Source organism: Triturus cristatus, chromosome 3_1 (genome assembly GCF_964204655.1).
Source record: "Triturus cristatus chromosome 3_1, aTriCri1.1, whole genome shotgun sequence".
Classification (NCBI taxonomy): Eukaryota; Metazoa; Chordata; class Amphibia; order Caudata; family Salamandridae; genus Triturus; species Triturus cristatus.
The window spans coordinates 679,148,019-679,167,353 of record NC_140583.1 but is presented as its reverse complement, the minus strand read 5'-3'; the positions used below and the strand labels follow the sequence as shown (position 1 = coordinate 679,167,353).

Here is a 19,335-nt window from a genome sequence, read left to right as displayed (position 1 = left end):
GCTGGTCCCACAGGGGGTAGAAATCAATATCCTGTCATGCTGCACTTTCACTTTGGTGTTTAATATAAATCACGGCGCCTGTGCAGAGAAAAGTAATGTGAAGCAGCCGCCATGCAAATGATTTAAAAAAACGAGCCTCTGCGTCGGCTCAACATCAAGTGATTCTGGGCAAATCACTTAATCTCCACATGCCTACCAAATAATGAATGTGTCCTTTGGGTCCGGTTCACGCTATCTAAACCTACAAGCCACCGTGCCAGAGAAATGAAAGGTTCACGCTATCTACAACAACAAAAAACAAGCCGCCACGCCAGAGAAATGAAAAGATATTTTAGAGTCTGTATGTTGGGCACACTGAGGAAACTTTCTCCTACCGTATCGCACGCACAATTCTCTGGCAGCTCTCCAGTCCACCACAACCAGGCAGCTGGTGGAGTGGAGAGTCTGCCTACTCACTTCCTGGTACCTGCGTGCTGCCATTAGCAGCGGTTAGCGCTCCAGTTGCTGACTCTTCCGGGGGCATATAAACCACCACGCCTGTGGCTGCACAGCAGCCGAGCGGCACGCCGAAGGCAAGCCCGTCTGCGCCCGTCCACGCCTGAACGCTGTCGGCTGCCAGGAGATGCTGCCTGTATTCCAACAGGCATGTCCTGTGCCTAGGATGCGCTACTTGAGAGGTTGGTGCAAGTGGGATATGCTGTATCCTGTTCTGGGGGAGAAATAATCCTCAAGCAGTGGAGACCTTCTCAGATGGGAGCTGCCCTCATTGTGGCTGGTCATTAGTAGACGCTCCACGTTCCCTACACACCCCTCATGCTGAATCGATGGGGAATCTTTTAGGTAGAGGACAGTCTGCAGGGATAGAGAAGCAGCTAGAGAAGGAACTAGCAGTACCCTTTCTGTGACTATCTTAATGTCAGATCTATCCTTAAACACGTGGCAGAAATTTGGAATCTGCTAGACGACGCCAAACTGGATATCTGTCTCTTTACTGAGACATGGCTGAACAACGTTGCCACACCTGCACTGGCAATGGCCTTCCCAGCGGATTATTCGATTGTGCCAATAGATCAGGGAAGAGGGGCGGAGGTCTGGCAATCGCCACGTGTCCCCCCTTCTCATATTAAGACCCACCCCCAATTTAGAGCTGCTGACTTTCAGAGTGCAGCGAGCCCATATGTTTGAATGGACGGAAGCTCTAGTGTATCATCCCCCTGGAGGAAATGAGAGAGAATTTTGTACAGCGCTGTTAGAAAGGCTGGCCCCATTCATGGTGCAAGCTGACAAGTTCCTACTTGTAGGGGACTTCAACCACCACCTGGAGGCTCTTGCCAACGTAGAGTCTGCCTGTCTGCTTGCAGCCATGGAGTAGCTTGATCTCTTCTAGAGTAGTTAGCTCAACCCACTTGGCGTGTCATGTATTGGACACCATCTTTTCCAACATCGCAGATCTAATAGTAGAACCTCGGCAGAGGGTAAGCTGGACAGACCACTCGGTACTAGGTTTTTCCTGGGCCCCCTTAAACTCGCAAGGTCTTTCGCAACCGCGCAAAGAACTTCACTGAGCTTGGAAAAAAGTGACAGCTTCCGCCTTTGGCAGTGTCTATACTCCTCCTGTATTTACGAACCGCAATGACTGTGACATGGCTTTAGATTAATTTGAGGCCTCTAACAAATGTCTTCGCCTCGATTGCACCACTGAAGATGGTAAAAATCCAGACCAGGGCAGCCCCTGCCCCGTGGTATACAGATGCACTCAGAAGGGAAAAAGCCCTTTGTAGGGTAAAAGAAAGGAAAAGGAGAAAATCCAATCAAGATGAACGGTGCTACTGAGAGGCCCACAGAGTTTATTTAAATAGCTGTAACGCAGCCAGGAGAACATATTTAGGCTCTCGCATCATCAGAGCCAAAGACTCCTCGCGGCAACTCTTTGCCATCCTGAAGGAGTTTACAAATCCAGGGGCAAATAATCCACTCCCGCCATCCACACAGGAATTATGTGATCATTTAGCGACCCACTTCACTAATAAGATCGACACAATATATCTCTCCTTTGGGCCTGAAGAGGACGTTCATGAGTGAGCCTGCCCTTCCAGGGAAACCCCTGCTCCCCGAGTTTAGAATGCTTCCGCACCATTACTGTTGAGAAGGTGGATGTTCTATTATCTCAGGCAAAATCGGGTTCTGCTCTACACCCGGTAGCGCCTGCAGTTATGTCTGAGCTAACCCTGGTTTTAGCGGATACACTTGCAGACATTTGTAACATCTCATCAGCGACGGCCACTTTTCCACGCAAATGGAAAATCGCACGCATCAAGCCCCTGCTTAAAAAGGCTCTAGCAGATCCTACTAATCTACAGAATTACAGGCCAATTTCCCTTCTCCCTTGTTCCAAAATCATGGAGACCCTAATAAACCAACATCTTTCTAGTTATCTAGAACAGTGTAAAATATTAGACCCATCTCAGTCCGGCTTCCGTGCATCCCACAGCACCGAGGCCGCCTTACTAGAGGTTACCGATACGCTAAGGATGTCACTGGAAAAGGACTCTCCAGTTATGTTAGTGCTGCTTGATCTGTCTGCAGCCTTTGACACCATCTCTCATCGTATCCTGTTGAACAGGCTTTGAGAGATTGGTGTCAGAGGTTTGGCCTTTAAAGGGATACAGAATTATCTGTCCGACAGAGTACAATGCGTCCAGTTGGGCTCTTTTGTGTCTCGTACAGTTGCGGTGGATAAGGTTGTTCCACAAGACTCTATATTGAGCCCCACGTTATTCAACCTATATGTTGCCCCCTTGGCCTCAATCGTCAGACTGCGGGTTTGAAACTATATCCTACGCTGATGAGACGCAGCTGATTGTGCACATAGAGAACGACCCTGCAGTTACAACAGCTAAGTTTATAAACTGTATGACTAGCATAGCAAATTGAATGAGGAAAAACTTCCTGCAACTTAACTCTTCTAAAACTGAGATATTGTTGTTTGGCAAGGCAGAAGAACTGTGAACCTCAGACTGGTTTGCCATCAGAACTAGGAGAAGCTCCTTCCCCAAGAGGGTGGGCTAAGAACCTAGGTGTTAGAATAGACAATAAGTTATCAATGGAAGAGCAGGTGAAAACTCTCGCAGGCACCTGCTTCGGGACCATGCGGATGCTCAGAAATATCTTCCCCTGGATCTCGCTAAATGCCAGAAAGGCCCTTACCCAGTCGCTCCTAATCAGTCGCCTTGACTATGGCAACTCTTTGTAGGAATTAGGGAAGACCTGTTACCTAAATTACAGGTTGTGCAAAATACGGCAGCTTGTCTCGCCCAAAATAAACCTTCCCTTCCTCTCCTACGCCAACTTCATTGGCTTCCTGTTAGGAAACAAGCTCTCTTCAAGCTGCTCTGCACAGTCTTTAAGTCCCTGCATGGAATGGGACCAGCTTACTTGACTAATACAATTGAAGGTTATCAACCTGGACGACAACTTAGATCCAGCAATCGTACCTTGCTCCGCACCCAGAGAATTAGGAAAGTTAAAATGGGTAGCCGTGCATTTTCCTATCTGGCCCTCAAACATTGGAACGAGCTCCCTGAACAAATTTGTGCCTGTCCCAACTTAAAACAAGCATTGGCATAGCCAATAGGTCTCGCTTTTGGGACCTTATAAGTATTTAGTTTTGCAGCACAATATCCTTGGTGCAACAACATCAGCTGTTGCATGGCTAAACCTTGTACCTTATAAGTGTTTAGCCATGCAACAGTTGATGTTGTTGCACCAAGGATATTGTGCTGGATAACTAAACACTTAATGTCCCAAAGGCAAGACCTATTGGCTATGCCAATGCTTGTTTAGCAATGTTGTGCAGCATGGATAAAGAGGAACCCCCCCATTTAAAAAATGCTATTATGCAGTCGCAGCAGCTGTGTCATTTTGTAGGTAAAAGCACAACACATGAACGCACCTACAACGTGCATGTGAAGTTTTCTTGTTTTATTTACTGATCCAAGTTGTACTGGTAAATAAAGCAGTGGCAAATCTTTTTTAAATTTTTTTAAGGCGGGTGAAGGGAAATAACGAAAGCAGGGCTCATACGCAACAGAGAGTACTGTAGCGGGAAAGATTACAGAGGATGGGGTCAGAAGCAACACGGATGGCGGCTGGACAAGCAGGGCGAGAGAGAGCAACGTGGAGCAAGTGAGAACAGAAGCACATGGGATAAAGAGAGCAACGTGGAATGGGTAGAAGCACACAGGGAAAAAAGCAATGCTTGGGAGGTGAAGCTCACAACGGCAAGCACAACACTGAGGGAGTAGAGAGCTTGTGTGCGTGAAGGAGAGAGAGTTGTAGGAAGAGCAATCTTTTAATGTTTTTAGGTATTTCAAATGCTGTGTTTTTCAGACCTCTGTAATATACACACGAGGGACAAGCATGGAGTAGAGCAGGAAAAGGTGTGAGGGAATGCACACACACCACCCTAGCCTTTCACAACCGCACCCACTGCTGTCTCCGCAGCTGCAGGAGACTCATTAACGGGCACCAGCACTGAGCAGCTGAAATGAATGATGCACCACCACTGCTGGAGACTTGACAGGGAGCAGAGGCCTGCCTGCTGTCAAGCCATGGCCCTATTGAAAGCAGTGAGCACCAATGAATGCCTTACCGTGCATAGCAGAAGTCAAAAGTGCTTCGGCACTGCACACTGCCACCACCACGCCACCAGTGCTGGAGGCCTGGCAGGGAGCAAGGGGTCCTTGTATCATAATAAAAGCACCAATGAATGACTTAACGTGCGTAGCAGGAATCAATGGTGCTTCGGCACTACACACCAAAGAGAGAGAATGCATGTGTGCATGAGTGCCTGTGTGTGTGTGCGTGTGCGAGAGAGCAAGAGAAAGAGCCATGTGCGTGGGTGGGTGTATGTGTGTGTGTGAGAGGGAGAGAGAGCGTGCATGTGCGCGTGCATGCGTGTGAGAGCGAGAGCGCGCATGTGTCCGTGCGTGGGTGTGTGTGAGAGAAAGAGTGTGTGTGTGTGTGTGTGTGTGTGTGTGTGTGTGTGTGTGTGTACTTACGTTCTATCCTGCCACATTCACGCCACATCTGTAGAACACCACCAGAGCTGCTGGAAACATGACACTCCTGTGTCTAACTTGGTTAAATGAAACCGTTCTTTTGCTTACTGCAACATAGTCTAGATACATGCATTAGAACGAAGGATAGCTGAGTAATGTAAACGGAAATAAACAGGAAAGTACTTATCTGAATGACACCTTCAGATCTCCTTCAGAAATACCTAACACTCGTGCGCTAGTATAGGTAAAGAAAGGAGTGGTTTCCCTTTATAATTGTTATCATGTGCATCTTAATGCGCTACTGCGCAGAAATGAAATATACACAGCAAAAGAAACAAGCTGATACCCTGGTTGCATTAAGTACATTTCCTTTCCGTGTATCCTGATCCATTCCTCGTCGCTCTCCTGCGCGGTAACAGAGAACACAGTTATCGCTCGCCCAAGCTTTCAAGCCATCTGGATTCCCAACTGGCTACATTTGTATCTTTTCTTCGTCGCACTCCAATGCGGGAACGAAGAGCAAAGGACACGCTTGCCCGAGCGGTCCAGCCTGCAAGAGTCTGAATGGCTACAAATGTATCTACTCTGTCGCACTCCAGTGCGGGAACAAAGAGCAGTGAATACGCTCGCCAGAGCATTTCTCCTGGCGGGATCCTGCAAAAATGCAACAAATGTATCCACTCTTTGTCACGCACCAGCGCGGAAACGAAGAGAAATTAAACAAGACATGCCATTTTTAGGTCTCGCTAAGTCAGCGCGCATGCGCTGCTCTGAGAGACTTTAGTAGGTGACCTAAAAATGCTCAAGATGTGGCTATTCTAAAGATCTTATTTTACATTTGGCCTTCCTTCTCAGGCCCTGAGAGACCCCCTTGGGGAAGATTTGTGCGCCATATAAATGAGTCTAAAATGAAAGGCGCGTCAGCCATTGCTTAAGCTAAACGCCGTAATAGCCCAAAAAAAGTGCTAAGCGGCTATTTAAGAGCAATTGTCTCCCGCCGCAAGTAAACGATCCAATCCCGGTGGGTGGGGCCAAACGCGGACAGGGTGGCAACCAGGAGGGATTAAAATGCCTCCGGTGCAATCATGACACTGTTTTGAATAATTAATGATGACAAACGACGTGCATGAATCACAATTGCGGGCGGTGCTCAGACATGACTTCTGGAACCGTATCGATTCCAAGAAGCTCTCGCATGGCGAGACAGCGCATGCACGCTGCTAATACCAGGCGAGACCTAAAAACGTGACATTTATAAATCAAGACAGTTCTAAACTCATAAAGACCCTCTACATTTTGCAAGGGACGAGATACTACACACATTCGTGCTTGCTGCAGGCAGAGTTTGTTGCAGTTTCATTGATAAGCTGGAAAAACTGCCCCGATCATAATAGGCCCACAAACAGCCCCCCCAAAAATACGTAAAAAACAGCCTTTACACTGTTCACCCGTTAAGACATTTGCAGATTGCCCCTATTGGCCAATCGGTTGCTATCGGTTAGTTGTCTAATTAACTGTCTGGATACGTTAAAAATACAGCGAATTGTCCAGGTTTCTATTCGCTGATTGATTATGGGGAAGATTTGGTTTGTCTTGTTGACTGTTCCTGCACTAGTTTATGTTCAACGTGTTAAGGATATTTGTTCGAGTGGCTCGATTTGTTTCTTGAACAAATGAAACAATGAGGCTGAACACTGGCTTATTTTAGATCGTTTTCACTTGATATGAGATTAATTTATTTCAGTTGCGGCACAGTGGTTAAACAGACTTTAAAATTCTGCACAAAATACCATTGTTGCCCCCTTCATTTTCTTCATAATTTAAACCGCTTTTATATTTGGTTTCGAAAGAGTCATTTACTAGCAGTTTCTGAGACCATGGCAATGAGCTAAAATCTCACTACCCAAATGTGCCCTGTCATCAGCAGTGTCTATTAACGTAGTTTTCCAATTTTAATTGAAAATCTGTACATGGGCGTAACAAAGGTCCCTTCAGCGTTAACGGGCACCCAACCTTTCAGGGGCCCCCATTCAGCCCAAGGCCAATTATTATCTGTGAGAGACTAAGGGCCCCTCTCCGGGCAGTAGTAAAGCACATAAAATATGCATATACTGTTTAGACAGATCAGAGGTGGTAAAGAGCATTATTATCATGAACAGCGCGCAGATCAGTTAAGTAGATGGTTCAGTAGCAAGGGTAACATATTGTTTCTTGCTAGGAAGCTTTTCCATTTTTCATAGGGGCTACCTTGTTTGATCCCTGTTGGGAGCCTGGAAAGTCTGTATCGTCTTCAATGTAAAACCTCTGACCAAACTTGTTTTTGCTGAAGCTGGGGGGTGCATAAGGGAGCAAAGAGACTTGGAAGGGGCATTTTGGGCAGTTAAGATAATCACAACACTGCATCAAGAAAACAATGAGGAGGACTTACAAACCTCAATGTGTCAAACATGTTGACCCCATACTTAAAGCAATGTTGCACATCAGTTTCCGCTGTTGTGCAACATGTACTTTTATTTATTTTACAAACTAATAGATCTCGCAAAGGCGAAACCTACTGGCTTTGCCAAAGCTTTTTCAGAATGAAATTGCAGGTTTACTCGCCTGTAGTGCTGGTGTCGGGGTACTCTGTGTGGGAAATCTGCTTCTGTGCTGGCAATGGACAGAATAGTACAGCAAGTTAGTCTCGGCATCGGTCAAAATCCTGTGATTCTGGGCGAGTCATGTAAGGTCCACAGTGCATTAAAAAACAAGCATTTACAATGCAAAAGGTCGGGCATTTGCGAAAGATTGAGCTATTGGCATTGTAATTGACAATTCATTTTATTTATGTGTCGGGTTTCAGAACAGATACATCAAAGGCATTTTCATTTACAACGCCAATAGCTTAAACTCTCGCAAATGCGAGACCTATTGCATTGCAAATGCTTGTTTTACCTGTACTGTGCTTAACATAAATGCTATCTAAATAGAATTAACATGATCTTAGTCTGTCTGGATATACATATGCAGACCCTCATACATTTATCCAATTTTTCCATCCATCCATGCATGCAATCAGTTATTGACCCATCACATTCACCCTCTCATCCACACTGTCACAAGCACAAACTTGACAGTAAATGAAGAATTGCTTTCATTTAGCCACACGTTGGCCTTGCCAATGCTGTTTTATCTGCCTGTGGATTCCTCACTGACCCACCCGCCTCCCCGTTGTCCACCCTTGTATACCTTAAGTATATGATGGTGTTTCAAAATGTATTTGTTATTATCAAAGGCAATGTGTTATTTCTTTTGCCTTTCTATTTATTTTCCACACTATGTGTGTTGCTTTGTATATTATGTACTGTGTATATATTGCTGTCAGTCCGTCCGTGTGCCTCGAAGGCACGGAAAAAAGGGCGGAACTGACGGCATCACGCCAACGAGGTCTTCTTATGGAGCCGGTGACGTCAGTGGAGTCGCGAGCGGAGCCGTGTCTCTGTGACGTCGTCTTCGACCTCATCGGCGTGGACTGCTACAAAAGTTTCCGAATGTTGCTGGCACAGGGGATATTCACAAGGTGAGGAATCCACAGGCAGATACTGTATCCAACAGAAAAAGCGTTACCGAAGGTAAGTAACTTGTTCTTTACTTCAAAAAGCAAAGGGGCTGCGTCACTAGGAAATATCTTTATTGTGGATTTCGGTCGGCCTGCCTCAAAGTCTGAAAAATAAACTAATGTAAAATGGTATTATATATTGTCTGTTCTGTCTAAGAGACACGTAGAGCCAACTGCTGGACCTAATATTGTCATTTTACATTTCAGAGGCATCGTTGCCAGTATATTGGTGTTCTTATGCTTTGGTGTCACACAAGCTAAAGATGGGCCATTTTCAAGACCTCACCCAGGTAATTTCAAATAGATTTGCAATCTTTGTATTAGATCACTGGCTTGTGAACACTAAGGGATAATATTGAAGTTGTGTTTTGTTATATTTGTATTTAGCAACTTTTCCTTCGATTTAGTCTGATGCTGGGGCAAAAGTGTACTACTGTCAGGATAATCGTGATCTGTCAAGGCTAACTCATGTTTCTGATACTGATCACAATGTAAACCAATGTTAAGCAATATATCAGAGTATGGTTAGAAATGCAAATCTACAAATTTGCTTGGAGCCTCTATAAATCTTTCATCCTGCATCAAATTACTTAAACGTGCATTTAATACCCCAATGGGAAGTTGTAGAAATGTTGTTTTAGGTCGATATGCCATGGTAGGCTTTGTGCTGCTTCAAATTAAACTGCTATTTTAGCACAAACCAAACGTGTTGCAACTCTCGTTTTTTAATGATTTGTCCCTATTACAACTAGATTTGAATCACAATTTGGACTCTCTACCATTGGCTGCTGTATAAATTCGAATGTGTTCGAATTATACCCGATTGTCAGACTAGAAATTGTCATTGTAGTCCCAATTGAAGTTAGAATGGCATACACTTCTTATTTGTGCCTGTTTTGTGTCCATGAATGTTGATAATCTTAAACAAGCCAGATTTCTCGCACGATATCTGCATAATCATCTTGATGGAAGTACTTATGAAGAGCTTTGTCCATGAAGATATTATTCTGCTCCTTTGACGAGCAAAATTCAACCAAAACCTACTTCAACCATCATCCACATATGGCAGATACGATATTTTTCAAGGGAGAGAATTCTTTTCTACTTGAGCTCCGTTTCTACTCAATCTATATACCCCTTTAAAGTTTCTCTCCTTTTGACCTTTTCATGTGTGGGGAAAGCAGAAGGATAACTTCTCTGTGACTGGCTTAGGAAATCTTTGCAAAATGTAGCTATTGTAGATTCACATGCTTTGTACTCTACTGTCATCTAGTGTTGTGGGGATTTATTACAACAATTTGTTTTTCACAATCCTTTTCAGCTTCAGATATGACTAGAAGGACTTGTGTGCTCTGGGAGTAACTTGTATGTAACTCCCAAATTTCAGTACACACTGGTCAGAATCAGTACCTTTGATCTGGTTTAACATGAGACTGACTCTGGATGGGGGTAGTTAAGGAGACCACCCTGTTTAAATTTTGCATATGCACCTGCTTTCCCTCCAAAGACCTCCAGCCATATTGCATGAAGTGTTCTGCGTGCCAGACCACCAGTGAAGAAAAAAAAAACCTGTAAAATTACAGAGGATGGCTGAGGTGTTATTACACCATGTTGGTGTAGGAGGGCTGCATGAGTCACCTTAATCAAGCTTCAAGAGTGAGTTTGGGAAAATAATTGATGGGACCAGGTAAAGTGTACATACAATTCATGCTCTTTCATGCAGTTCTGATGAAAGAGACTGAAGCCAATCTCACAGCAGTACCTCACAGCCCTTGTCCAATGGTGTTTTATGCAGAGAAAGTCTAAAGAAACCCACAGTGTGCGATTGGGAGTCAATTTTTTAACCCCGCACAAGCCCATTGAGCCTTGAGAATAGATGGGGGTGCACGGTTCAGAAAGTCCAAGAGGCAGGTGGTTATAAATAAATATCATCTTTATTTCAATTTTTAAAGAGTTCATCTGATATAAAAGATCCATCCAACGCGTTTCATTCCCCCAAGGGGAACTTCATCAGGGCTTAGGTTTCTAATATTTCCTGTCTCTGTAAAGTCTCAAATAATTCATAGGGTACAGTGTATTACACTTGCACCTATAATTCCAGAGTTCGATTCTCAAAGCATCTGTGGCTCTTCGGTTTTGTACTCAATGAGCCTTATCGATGCCATGTTCCCCCATGCAAATTGATGTGTCTTTTATATCGGTATCGAAAGCTACATATGAAATAATGCAGCTTGACTGGATTTGAATGGAAGACCAACCTCATAATGTGAACTGTCTTTGAAGGGGACTGTACTAGTACACTGAGAAATATTGGGTTGATCTCATGCACATAAAGGACAAGGAGCATTTTACATTCACCCATCTAGTGACCACAGAGCAGCCTGACCACCATTAAAATAGGAATGTTGCATTTTGAAGATTCTCCATAATCGCAGCTGTGCACTTTACAATATCTACAGAAAGGAAAGTGGTTCAACCTTGTCTATGAAATGTCTCTTCCTTGACGTTGAGAATATAGACGTCGAAGACAAGAACACTGATGCGGAAACATCACCGTCAATCCCTGTTACTGTTGTCACTGTTGTATCACCAAATAAGAGTCAACTCACCAATGCCGTCGCGGCACAAATGTTCGGTGTCGATCGTGCCGGAGAGCCCATCAAAACGTTGACTCTCGTGTTCAGAATCACCCTTGGAGTCGAGGCAATGCAGTCATAAAGATTTGCCATGTGTCACAATGGGTTCCTATCATGTTCTTCATCAATGGTGTGTTTTTTGCTTTTGCCAACCACTCCTCTGTAGACACTCCAATTCTATTCTTGTACCATTGGGGCACTCTACAGAATTTACACTAAGAGCCTAGGGCCAAAAATGCTGTCAAATCTGCTTTCAGGTGGTATATTTTGACAAAAGAATCCATTTGAGATATGTAGTGTTGTTTTGTACTTCCGCACAATGTTATTCATTAATGCGGCACTGTGTGCATTTTCTACTGCAAAGGTTTTTGTGCATGTGTTCAAATGCCTCTGGTCCAAAACTAGGTGGTATGAATTGTCGGGTTTCATTACGGCAAGCAAAGGTTTATTCACGGAAGAGGTGCATCTTTTAATAACAGCTTGGTATTCAAGTTGATCTAAGATCTCCCTTGTTTTTTCATGTCATGTTTTATCGGGTACTGCCTCTGTGGTGTAGGAGTAGTTTTAACTGGGATTTTATAGTGAGGTGACTAAGCATCCCCCCCCACATGATTTCGGTATAATGCAGAAGCTAGTGCTACTGCCCACTCCTGCACATATGTGTGTTTTAGTGATTCTGGAACAAGGTCAGATAAGGCTGGTAACATTACAACTTCTCCTTTTTGGCCAACTGAGTTTTTTATGATTGCCCATCTTTTTCAGCCAAAAGGATATTGTATCCAAAAGTCAGGTTCTCCCAAAAGAGACCTTTAACTTTCCTTGGTATGTCCCCCTACATTTGTAGTGTTATCTCATGTAACTGATGTGGGGCGCTTACCCTTGTGGTGTTTTCACTGTGATATGTTCATTCAATGTTGCTATCACCAGAAATTCCATCAGGTTCTGGCGAGTTAGTGTCACTTCTGCTGCGCTGTCTATCATCGTCCGAGCCCATTTCCCTTTTAGTAGTTGAGTCCTCCGTAGCCTGGGCATTTCTTATTTTAAGACCAGCTACCTTCTTCCTTTTAAATTGCGGTTTTGATTTTGGCTTATCTTATTGTTTGAATATGTAGTCTGACTCGCTCTTCTGATATGTGTTCTGACCGTCCATCCCACTCGGGAGTTTTGGATGAATCCTGAAAGAAACGAGAGGAATGTGTATCACTATCCTGATACCTGTCAGGTTTCTTAATATTGTCACAGTTTCTAACGTTCTATTTCCTGTCAGAGAGGTCCTGTTGAGGAGACCCACCCCGTGATTGTCATGTGTTTTGCTTGTTTTTTGATTGTTTATTATCTCATTTCTTTTTAGAAGAATCGGGTGCTTGCTCGGAGTTCTCCATTTCAGGATTACCCATTAATTGTGGTTTCACAGGTCTAGCTCCCAAATTATCTCTTCCCGGCGAAGCATAGGCCTCTTTGATAATTTTATGTAATTCCCGCTCCTGTTGTGCAGGAGTGCATTCCCTCAGGCGTTGGCGTACAGCCACCATTGTTGCCTCCTCTTTTATGTTTGCTAACATATTTGCAGATAACTGTAAAAAATCAATTTCATCCCTAAGTCCAGGGCAGGTTCTGTCCCCTACTTATTCTGTATTGGTTTTAATACCTGCTATTGAGGGGGTACCATGAGTCCTGGAATAGACTACTGTGAAGACTGTACCCAAAATGCTACAATCCTCTATCGGGGGAGCTATCCCCATTGGCAAGCAAATTGTCAGTACTCTGTGTTTTTCTTGCGGGCCTGTGTGTGGGAACTCTGCCTCAAGCTGTGCTATTTTCTGTGCTATCTAAAATGGCATTTGCTCACACTTGGTGTGCAATCTCCCCACAATCTTGTTCAGCATTTGTGGGGTGATGTTAGTTGTGGTCCCTTGTAGTTGACCTGTTTGAGTAACCCCTGTAGGTTAAAGTGTGAGTGTTCGCATTACGAACTGTGTAAGATTTCTGTATAGTTTTATTATTTCTTTGTGAAGTGGGTGTAAGTCTTCTGCTGGTAATGTCAGTTCCTGGATGTGGTGTGTAAGCAGCTTAAACTGACCGAGTCTCACTTTATCTGTGGTATGGGGGAGTGCGTCTTTGAACCAATTTATATGTTCTTGGTAAGTTAACGGGACTTCTATGTCCTCGTATGGAGCGTATTCATCTGGTATTTCATCTGGAATGAAATGTATGTATGTGTGTGTGCATCTGCAGGTAGGAATTTGACCCAAGAATAGAACACCTCTAATCTGTATGCCTCATGTGCCTCAATCATGCCCACCTAATGATGGGATCCCCTAATCTGCTAATTTTAAAGTAAGTGCATTTCTGCAATTTTCTGAAATGTTTATAGCACCTTCCTGTTCTTACTCTTTGCATTTGCATTTAATTCAGCCGCAGCGTCATCTTGGACAGACATTTTTCAAGGACTTTCTTTTAGTACGGAAAAGAGATGAAGTTTGCACAATGCGGAACTATAATCCTTCAAGCTTGAATAAACCTACAGCCAATACATAGGATATGTCTACTTAGCTGTGGCGGATGTTTCCTTCCCCACTCCAGACATCTCTGGGTAAATGCGAGTAGGAGTCTGTGAGAAAGCACGACTGAACTATTCAGATTGACGGTTCAATAAGAACCAAACGAACGTTGGGCGCCATGTTGTGTAGTTCCTACAAATCTATACAGGATCTGCACATTTAGACACCATAAACTAATGGATTGGTGTCCAGACTGATTCTAGACACCCTCATTGGTTAGGTTAGTCTGTAGACCAGCAAGCTCACAGTGCCACTATAAGCCCCCAACCTTACCAAGGAGTAAATAGTTTCTGGCAGCTATCACACATGACAACCTACAATACAGTACTTTTTGCTCAGTCACTGCAACAACCCTTAGACAGAAACAGATATATGATTATAAGCAACTAAAGGGTAAATAAAAGTTAGAATTCTACTATGGTGCTAAAACAGTGAATATATGCAGGCATTTACATACATGGTATAATCAGGAGTACTCCTGAGATGCAAACCATAACTAGATGTACCTAAATGTACCTGGCATGTATGTAGCCAAGAATCCCCCTAGGAAAAAGCTAACCCCATTACCTGATGGGAGAGAATGAAGGACCCTGTCTTGGCCTCGGTTGGGCACTCCGCAAGGGATGTCAGACCGCTGCGTGCTGGAGTGTCTGTGTGCAGGGACTTTAGCATCTTGTGTCAGCATTGAAGTTTCTCCTCTGGTTTGCCCAGCAAAGATGTGATACTTATATTCCTAAGGGTCTGATTAAGGGAAGTTATTGGGGTGGGATTTACCAAGATGGTGCAATTTGGGGAGACACGTGTTTACTTGATGGGAGGGTTCAAATGATAATTCTATTTCATATTGCATCGGCGTTGGTGGCAGGGGTGATGGAGGTAAGGGATGGACAAGGAATCCTCTGTGACCACGGCTACCCGATTCAAAATGGTTACATGGATTTTGTGTGGGCTCAGCTGATATGTTAAGAGATAGGATCCAGACCTATCTTCGACGGCAGGGAATACATATCGCTCTGCTGCATGAGTAACATCTGATGGAGAACAAAGTTCAGAAGGTGCAAAGAAAAGGAGGGGGCAGTTGTATTCAGGTACCTATTCAAAATCGCCAGTTTTTTTTTTCTTCCCATATGGGTCACCCCTTGGCTCCTGTTCAGGGCCCTGAGCTTTAAAACGTATGTCGAGGGTAGATTGCTATTGCTATATGGTACTCTGGATGAGTGAGAGGTGTGCGTCCTAAATGTGTATGCACACAATGCAGATGATGGGGACTTCCATCTTGATCTAGAGAGAGAGCTCCTTCCTTATGTTGGAACACCCCTGTTGCGGGCTGTAGATTTCAGCTGTATGTTGGATGGCAACTAGGATCACCACCCCCTGAGACAAGATATGAAGCCCAATTTGGTGTCATCTCTTCGTGGTGTAATAGCGCGCATAGGTTTCCTGGATGTGTGGCGCAGCTCACCCAGAGACTAGGGAGTACACTTGCTTTGCACCAACTCATGTTGTATGCTGTCACCTAGACGGGTTCTTCTTATCGCATGATCTTGCCAAGTAGGTGGTTGATTTCCAGGTGTTGGGTAAGTTTCTCTCTGACCATGCTCCACTGCTTTTGGAGTGGGGTGTTGTGTAAGGATAGGCCCAGGGTGCCGCTGTGGCGCTTGCACCTCCGAGACGCTTGGTGATACACAGCTCCGTGCGGAACTTAAAGCAGCGACTGTAGGTTATTTTAAAACCAACTGGTCAACAACAGTGTGCAGGGGAACGAAATGGGATGCCTTAAAGGCAGTGACCCAGTGGAAGTGCCTGTCCCATATCCGTGGCACCAGATGCTTTCTTGAGATGTAACTGATGGAGGAGAAGCAGAATTTGACTGCCATCTGCCATGAAGCACCCACATTGGGGGGACAACGTGAGACACTATTGGCAGCACAGAGATGGGTAGGTGGGACCTGGGGCAAGTTGGACCACGTGGTTCAAAATTCTAGGTGCCTCCTGGCGCGTTTGCTCCGGGACGCTCCATTGTCTCGAGCATTGGCTCTCTACTGGAGCCACTGTCGGGTTTCTGCGACAATTTCTTGAAACCTTTGATCCAACAAACCCCAACCTACCTTAAGGACACCAAAAACCTCCTCTATTTACTGCGGGAACTACCCATTGACACTGAATCCACTATACTTGTGACCCTCGACATCGCGAGTCTGTACACAAGTATACCCCAGGACGATACCATCAGAGTCTTGGGTGAGGCCCTGGATTACACCAATTGGGATTACCAAACACCCAAGTCCTTCATTCTGGAATGTGCCACCCTAGCACTAAAACAAAACTTTTTTGAATACCAAGGGGACATTTTCCTACAATCGACGGGCACTTCGATGGTCAGTGCTTTTGCCCCGAGTGTGGCGGGCCTCTACGTTCATGATTTTGAGCGTAGACACATCCTAAGTGCTGTTAACCCTTTCTCCTGTTCCATTAGTTTTTGGAAGAGGTATATAGATGATGTTCTTCTGATTTGGCTAGGTACAGAGAATGATCTAATGGCTTTCCTAGAATGGATCAATACTTTGGATTTAAATTTGAAATTCACCCACACTTGCAGTTCACAATCGGTAGTGTTCCTGGATGTAGTCATCTCGAAATCCAATGGACGTCTCACCACCAAAACCTACTATAAAACCCACGGCTAGGAACAACCTCTTAGAATTCTCAAGCTTTCACCCGAGGTCCCTGAGGGAAAATTTACCCTATGACAATACCTCCGGGCGAGAAGGAATTGCAGCAATCTGGATGATTTCCGTAAACAGGCCTCTGACCTAACCACCAAACTAAAACATAGGGGTTATCCAGACAGTATTCTCAACAAAGGCTACAAAAGGGCGCGGAACCAACACAGAGAGGCATTACTTGAAGAGAACCCAAAAGAAAAACAAGAACTACCTTTGACATGTGTAACAACTTTCAGCAGTGCATCTAACACTGTGAAAAAAGTGGTTAACAAACACTGGAATATACTTACCAGCAACAACCGACATTGGGAGAAACCTCTTTTTTCCTTCAAAAAGGGACGCAGTCTCAAAGGCAACCTAGTTCACACACGCCCAAGAGAAAACCCGGTGAGAGATCAAACTATCACCGAGGCTTGGGGCCTACCCAAGGTCACAGGTCATTTCCCCTGTACTTCCTGCAGTATCTGCCATCTCACTAAACACACTAAAGCACTTGATCTTGAACAAAGAAAAATTTGGACACCCCGAGCCCACACTAACTGTAATTCCACAAATGTAGTTTATCTGATTACTTGCCCGTGTGGGTTACGTTATGTGGGCATGACCACACGCAAAGTGAAATTGCGTGTGGGCGAGCATCGGAGCAATATCCGCTGTGGTCGGATCACTACCAAACTAAGTGATCACTTCATACAACACAATCACACCGCAAACGATCTCAGGTGGACAGTAATTGAACTAGTACAATCACAACGCAACGCCTCAAAAATCCTTTTTGAGAAGGAACACAGGTGGGTGAACTGGCTGGACACTCACCACCATGGTTTAAATGATAATATCCCCTGGGCAACAGTTTTGTAACACTGATTATGATTACCCTTTGCCTCTGACATAGTGTTCTCATCAACATTAACACTCTCTACCTCCCTCCCTTGAACACCTCAAATCGATATCTAAGACCTTGCGTCCACGTAACAGACTGGACATATATCTTTTTGTTTCTTTCTTTTTCCTTCACACCCATAATGTTTGGATATACTGAACACTGTTCAGTGTGTGCCCCGCTTTTGGATACAAACTTTCTGCCCCAGCTGATCTCCCCCATTTACTTGGTTTATTTTAGACCCTAAACACCAGTATCTTTTTTAACACAAGCCTTCTTAAGTGAAGCGCTGAAAAAAAAACCCTTGTAAGCGGTAACTTTACCGGCTCTATTCGTACCTGACATTTGACGGGCACACGGTCATTCCCACATGTCCTGGACATATTTTCCTTTCTCCCTTTCTTTTCCTTCACACCTATAATGGTTTGATATACTGAACACTGTTCAGTGTGTGCCCCTTGGATACGGACTTTATGCCCCAGCTGATCTCCACCATTTATTTGGTTTACTTTTTGATCCTAACACTAGTATCACCTTTAAATTAAGCCTTCCTAAGTGGAGTGCTGTGCCAAAACTTTCTTTTGAGCTGTAACTCTACCGGCTCTACTCGCACCTGACTTCTGACGGGCGCGCGGTGATTCCCGCAGTCATTGGGAACCTATGACGTGGTTGCATCTCTCGTGTCTCCTGTCTCCATGACAGCAAGCACTCTTACAGTACTCCGCGTATGATTGGCCATACAGTAAGATTACAGAGCCTCCACAACTCCGATTGGCTGATAGCACATACGTCATCACGTTCTCGTGATGACACGCTCCCTGATGCCTCGCCTTTCGAGCGCGAGGATTCTATCGTTTCTTTAAAAACACGCCGATTTCCCCCTTCAATCCCCATCGGGGTCCGGTTATCGAGGGATCGTTTAGGTGCCAAGCGGGTGCCTAGCTGAGCGCGCGTGAGTCCTACGACCAGGGAAACGAGATCAGTACCAGGGTTTTTTTCTGTTGTTCCTAAATTTAACTAATCCCCTTCCCCTCTCTATATCTCCTATCCCTAGGGTGTGCCATTGTAGCTACCCACCCCCCTCCCGAGACCCATGGTGTAGTTATTGATTACACCTCATGTGAGATATTATCTTTTTTTTTATTTTAGTTTTAAAATCTTTAGATTATCCAGTGCCCAACTGCACTGTGTCTCAAGTATTTCACGCATAGTGTTTTACCACACAGGTTCTTGCTTAATGTTAACGACCGTCCTGGGCTCTCCATACCTTTTAATGTTCGGTAGCTATTTGCTTTTTAATAGAGATCGAATTTTCGTCTAGACTGCACTTTTTGTCCTCACGGTAGCACAGATGGCCAGTGTTACCGATTAAGTGCACCACATAGAGCACTAGTATCTGTACGCCCAGCGATGACAAACTCCTATATAATTATGTCTAATTACTATACGTTTCTCTTTTCTTGTTTCTGTGTATGTTCCCTCTCAACCAGAATAAACTTGGTTCCTCGCATTGGAACTATATTAATTTTATATTTTTCTTTTTTCACATCTAAAACCTTTGCTTAGGGTGGACCTTAGCACGCCCATAACGCCGAGGTTTTCACATCCTTTCTGGTCCTGACGAATGCCTGTTTAAATACAACACTTAGGCAGAAACATGTTGACCACATCCTAAGGGACTTGGCTGAACAATCTACTTACCGTTTACGTCCTACACTCTGTTTTTATATATGTCTAGTTATCCTACACACAAAACCTCTTAAGACTTGGCGTCCCATCACTCCTAAAGGTTTCTATACATGTCTTAGCTGTAACATCTGCTCATTTGGTAAAAATAAGATCCAAAACTTTCATTACAATACAGTCCGGGA

At 44.4% G+C, this 19,335-nt stretch overlaps 1 protein-coding gene across 2 annotated transcripts in view; it reads left to right on the top strand.

Moving 5' to 3' along the window:
• PTDSS2 (phosphatidylserine synthase 2) overlaps positions 1–19,335 on the top strand; it is a 426,270-nt gene that overhangs the window by 100,556 nt on the left and 306,379 nt on the right. For both annotated transcript variants that reach the window (XM_085644752.1, XM_085644754.1), the window contains one exon: positions 8,866–8,948. In XM_085644752.1, coding sequence (XP_085500878.1) covers positions 8,866–8,948 — 83 coding nt within the window. The remainder of the gene's footprint in view (positions 1–8,865; positions 8,949–19,335) is intronic.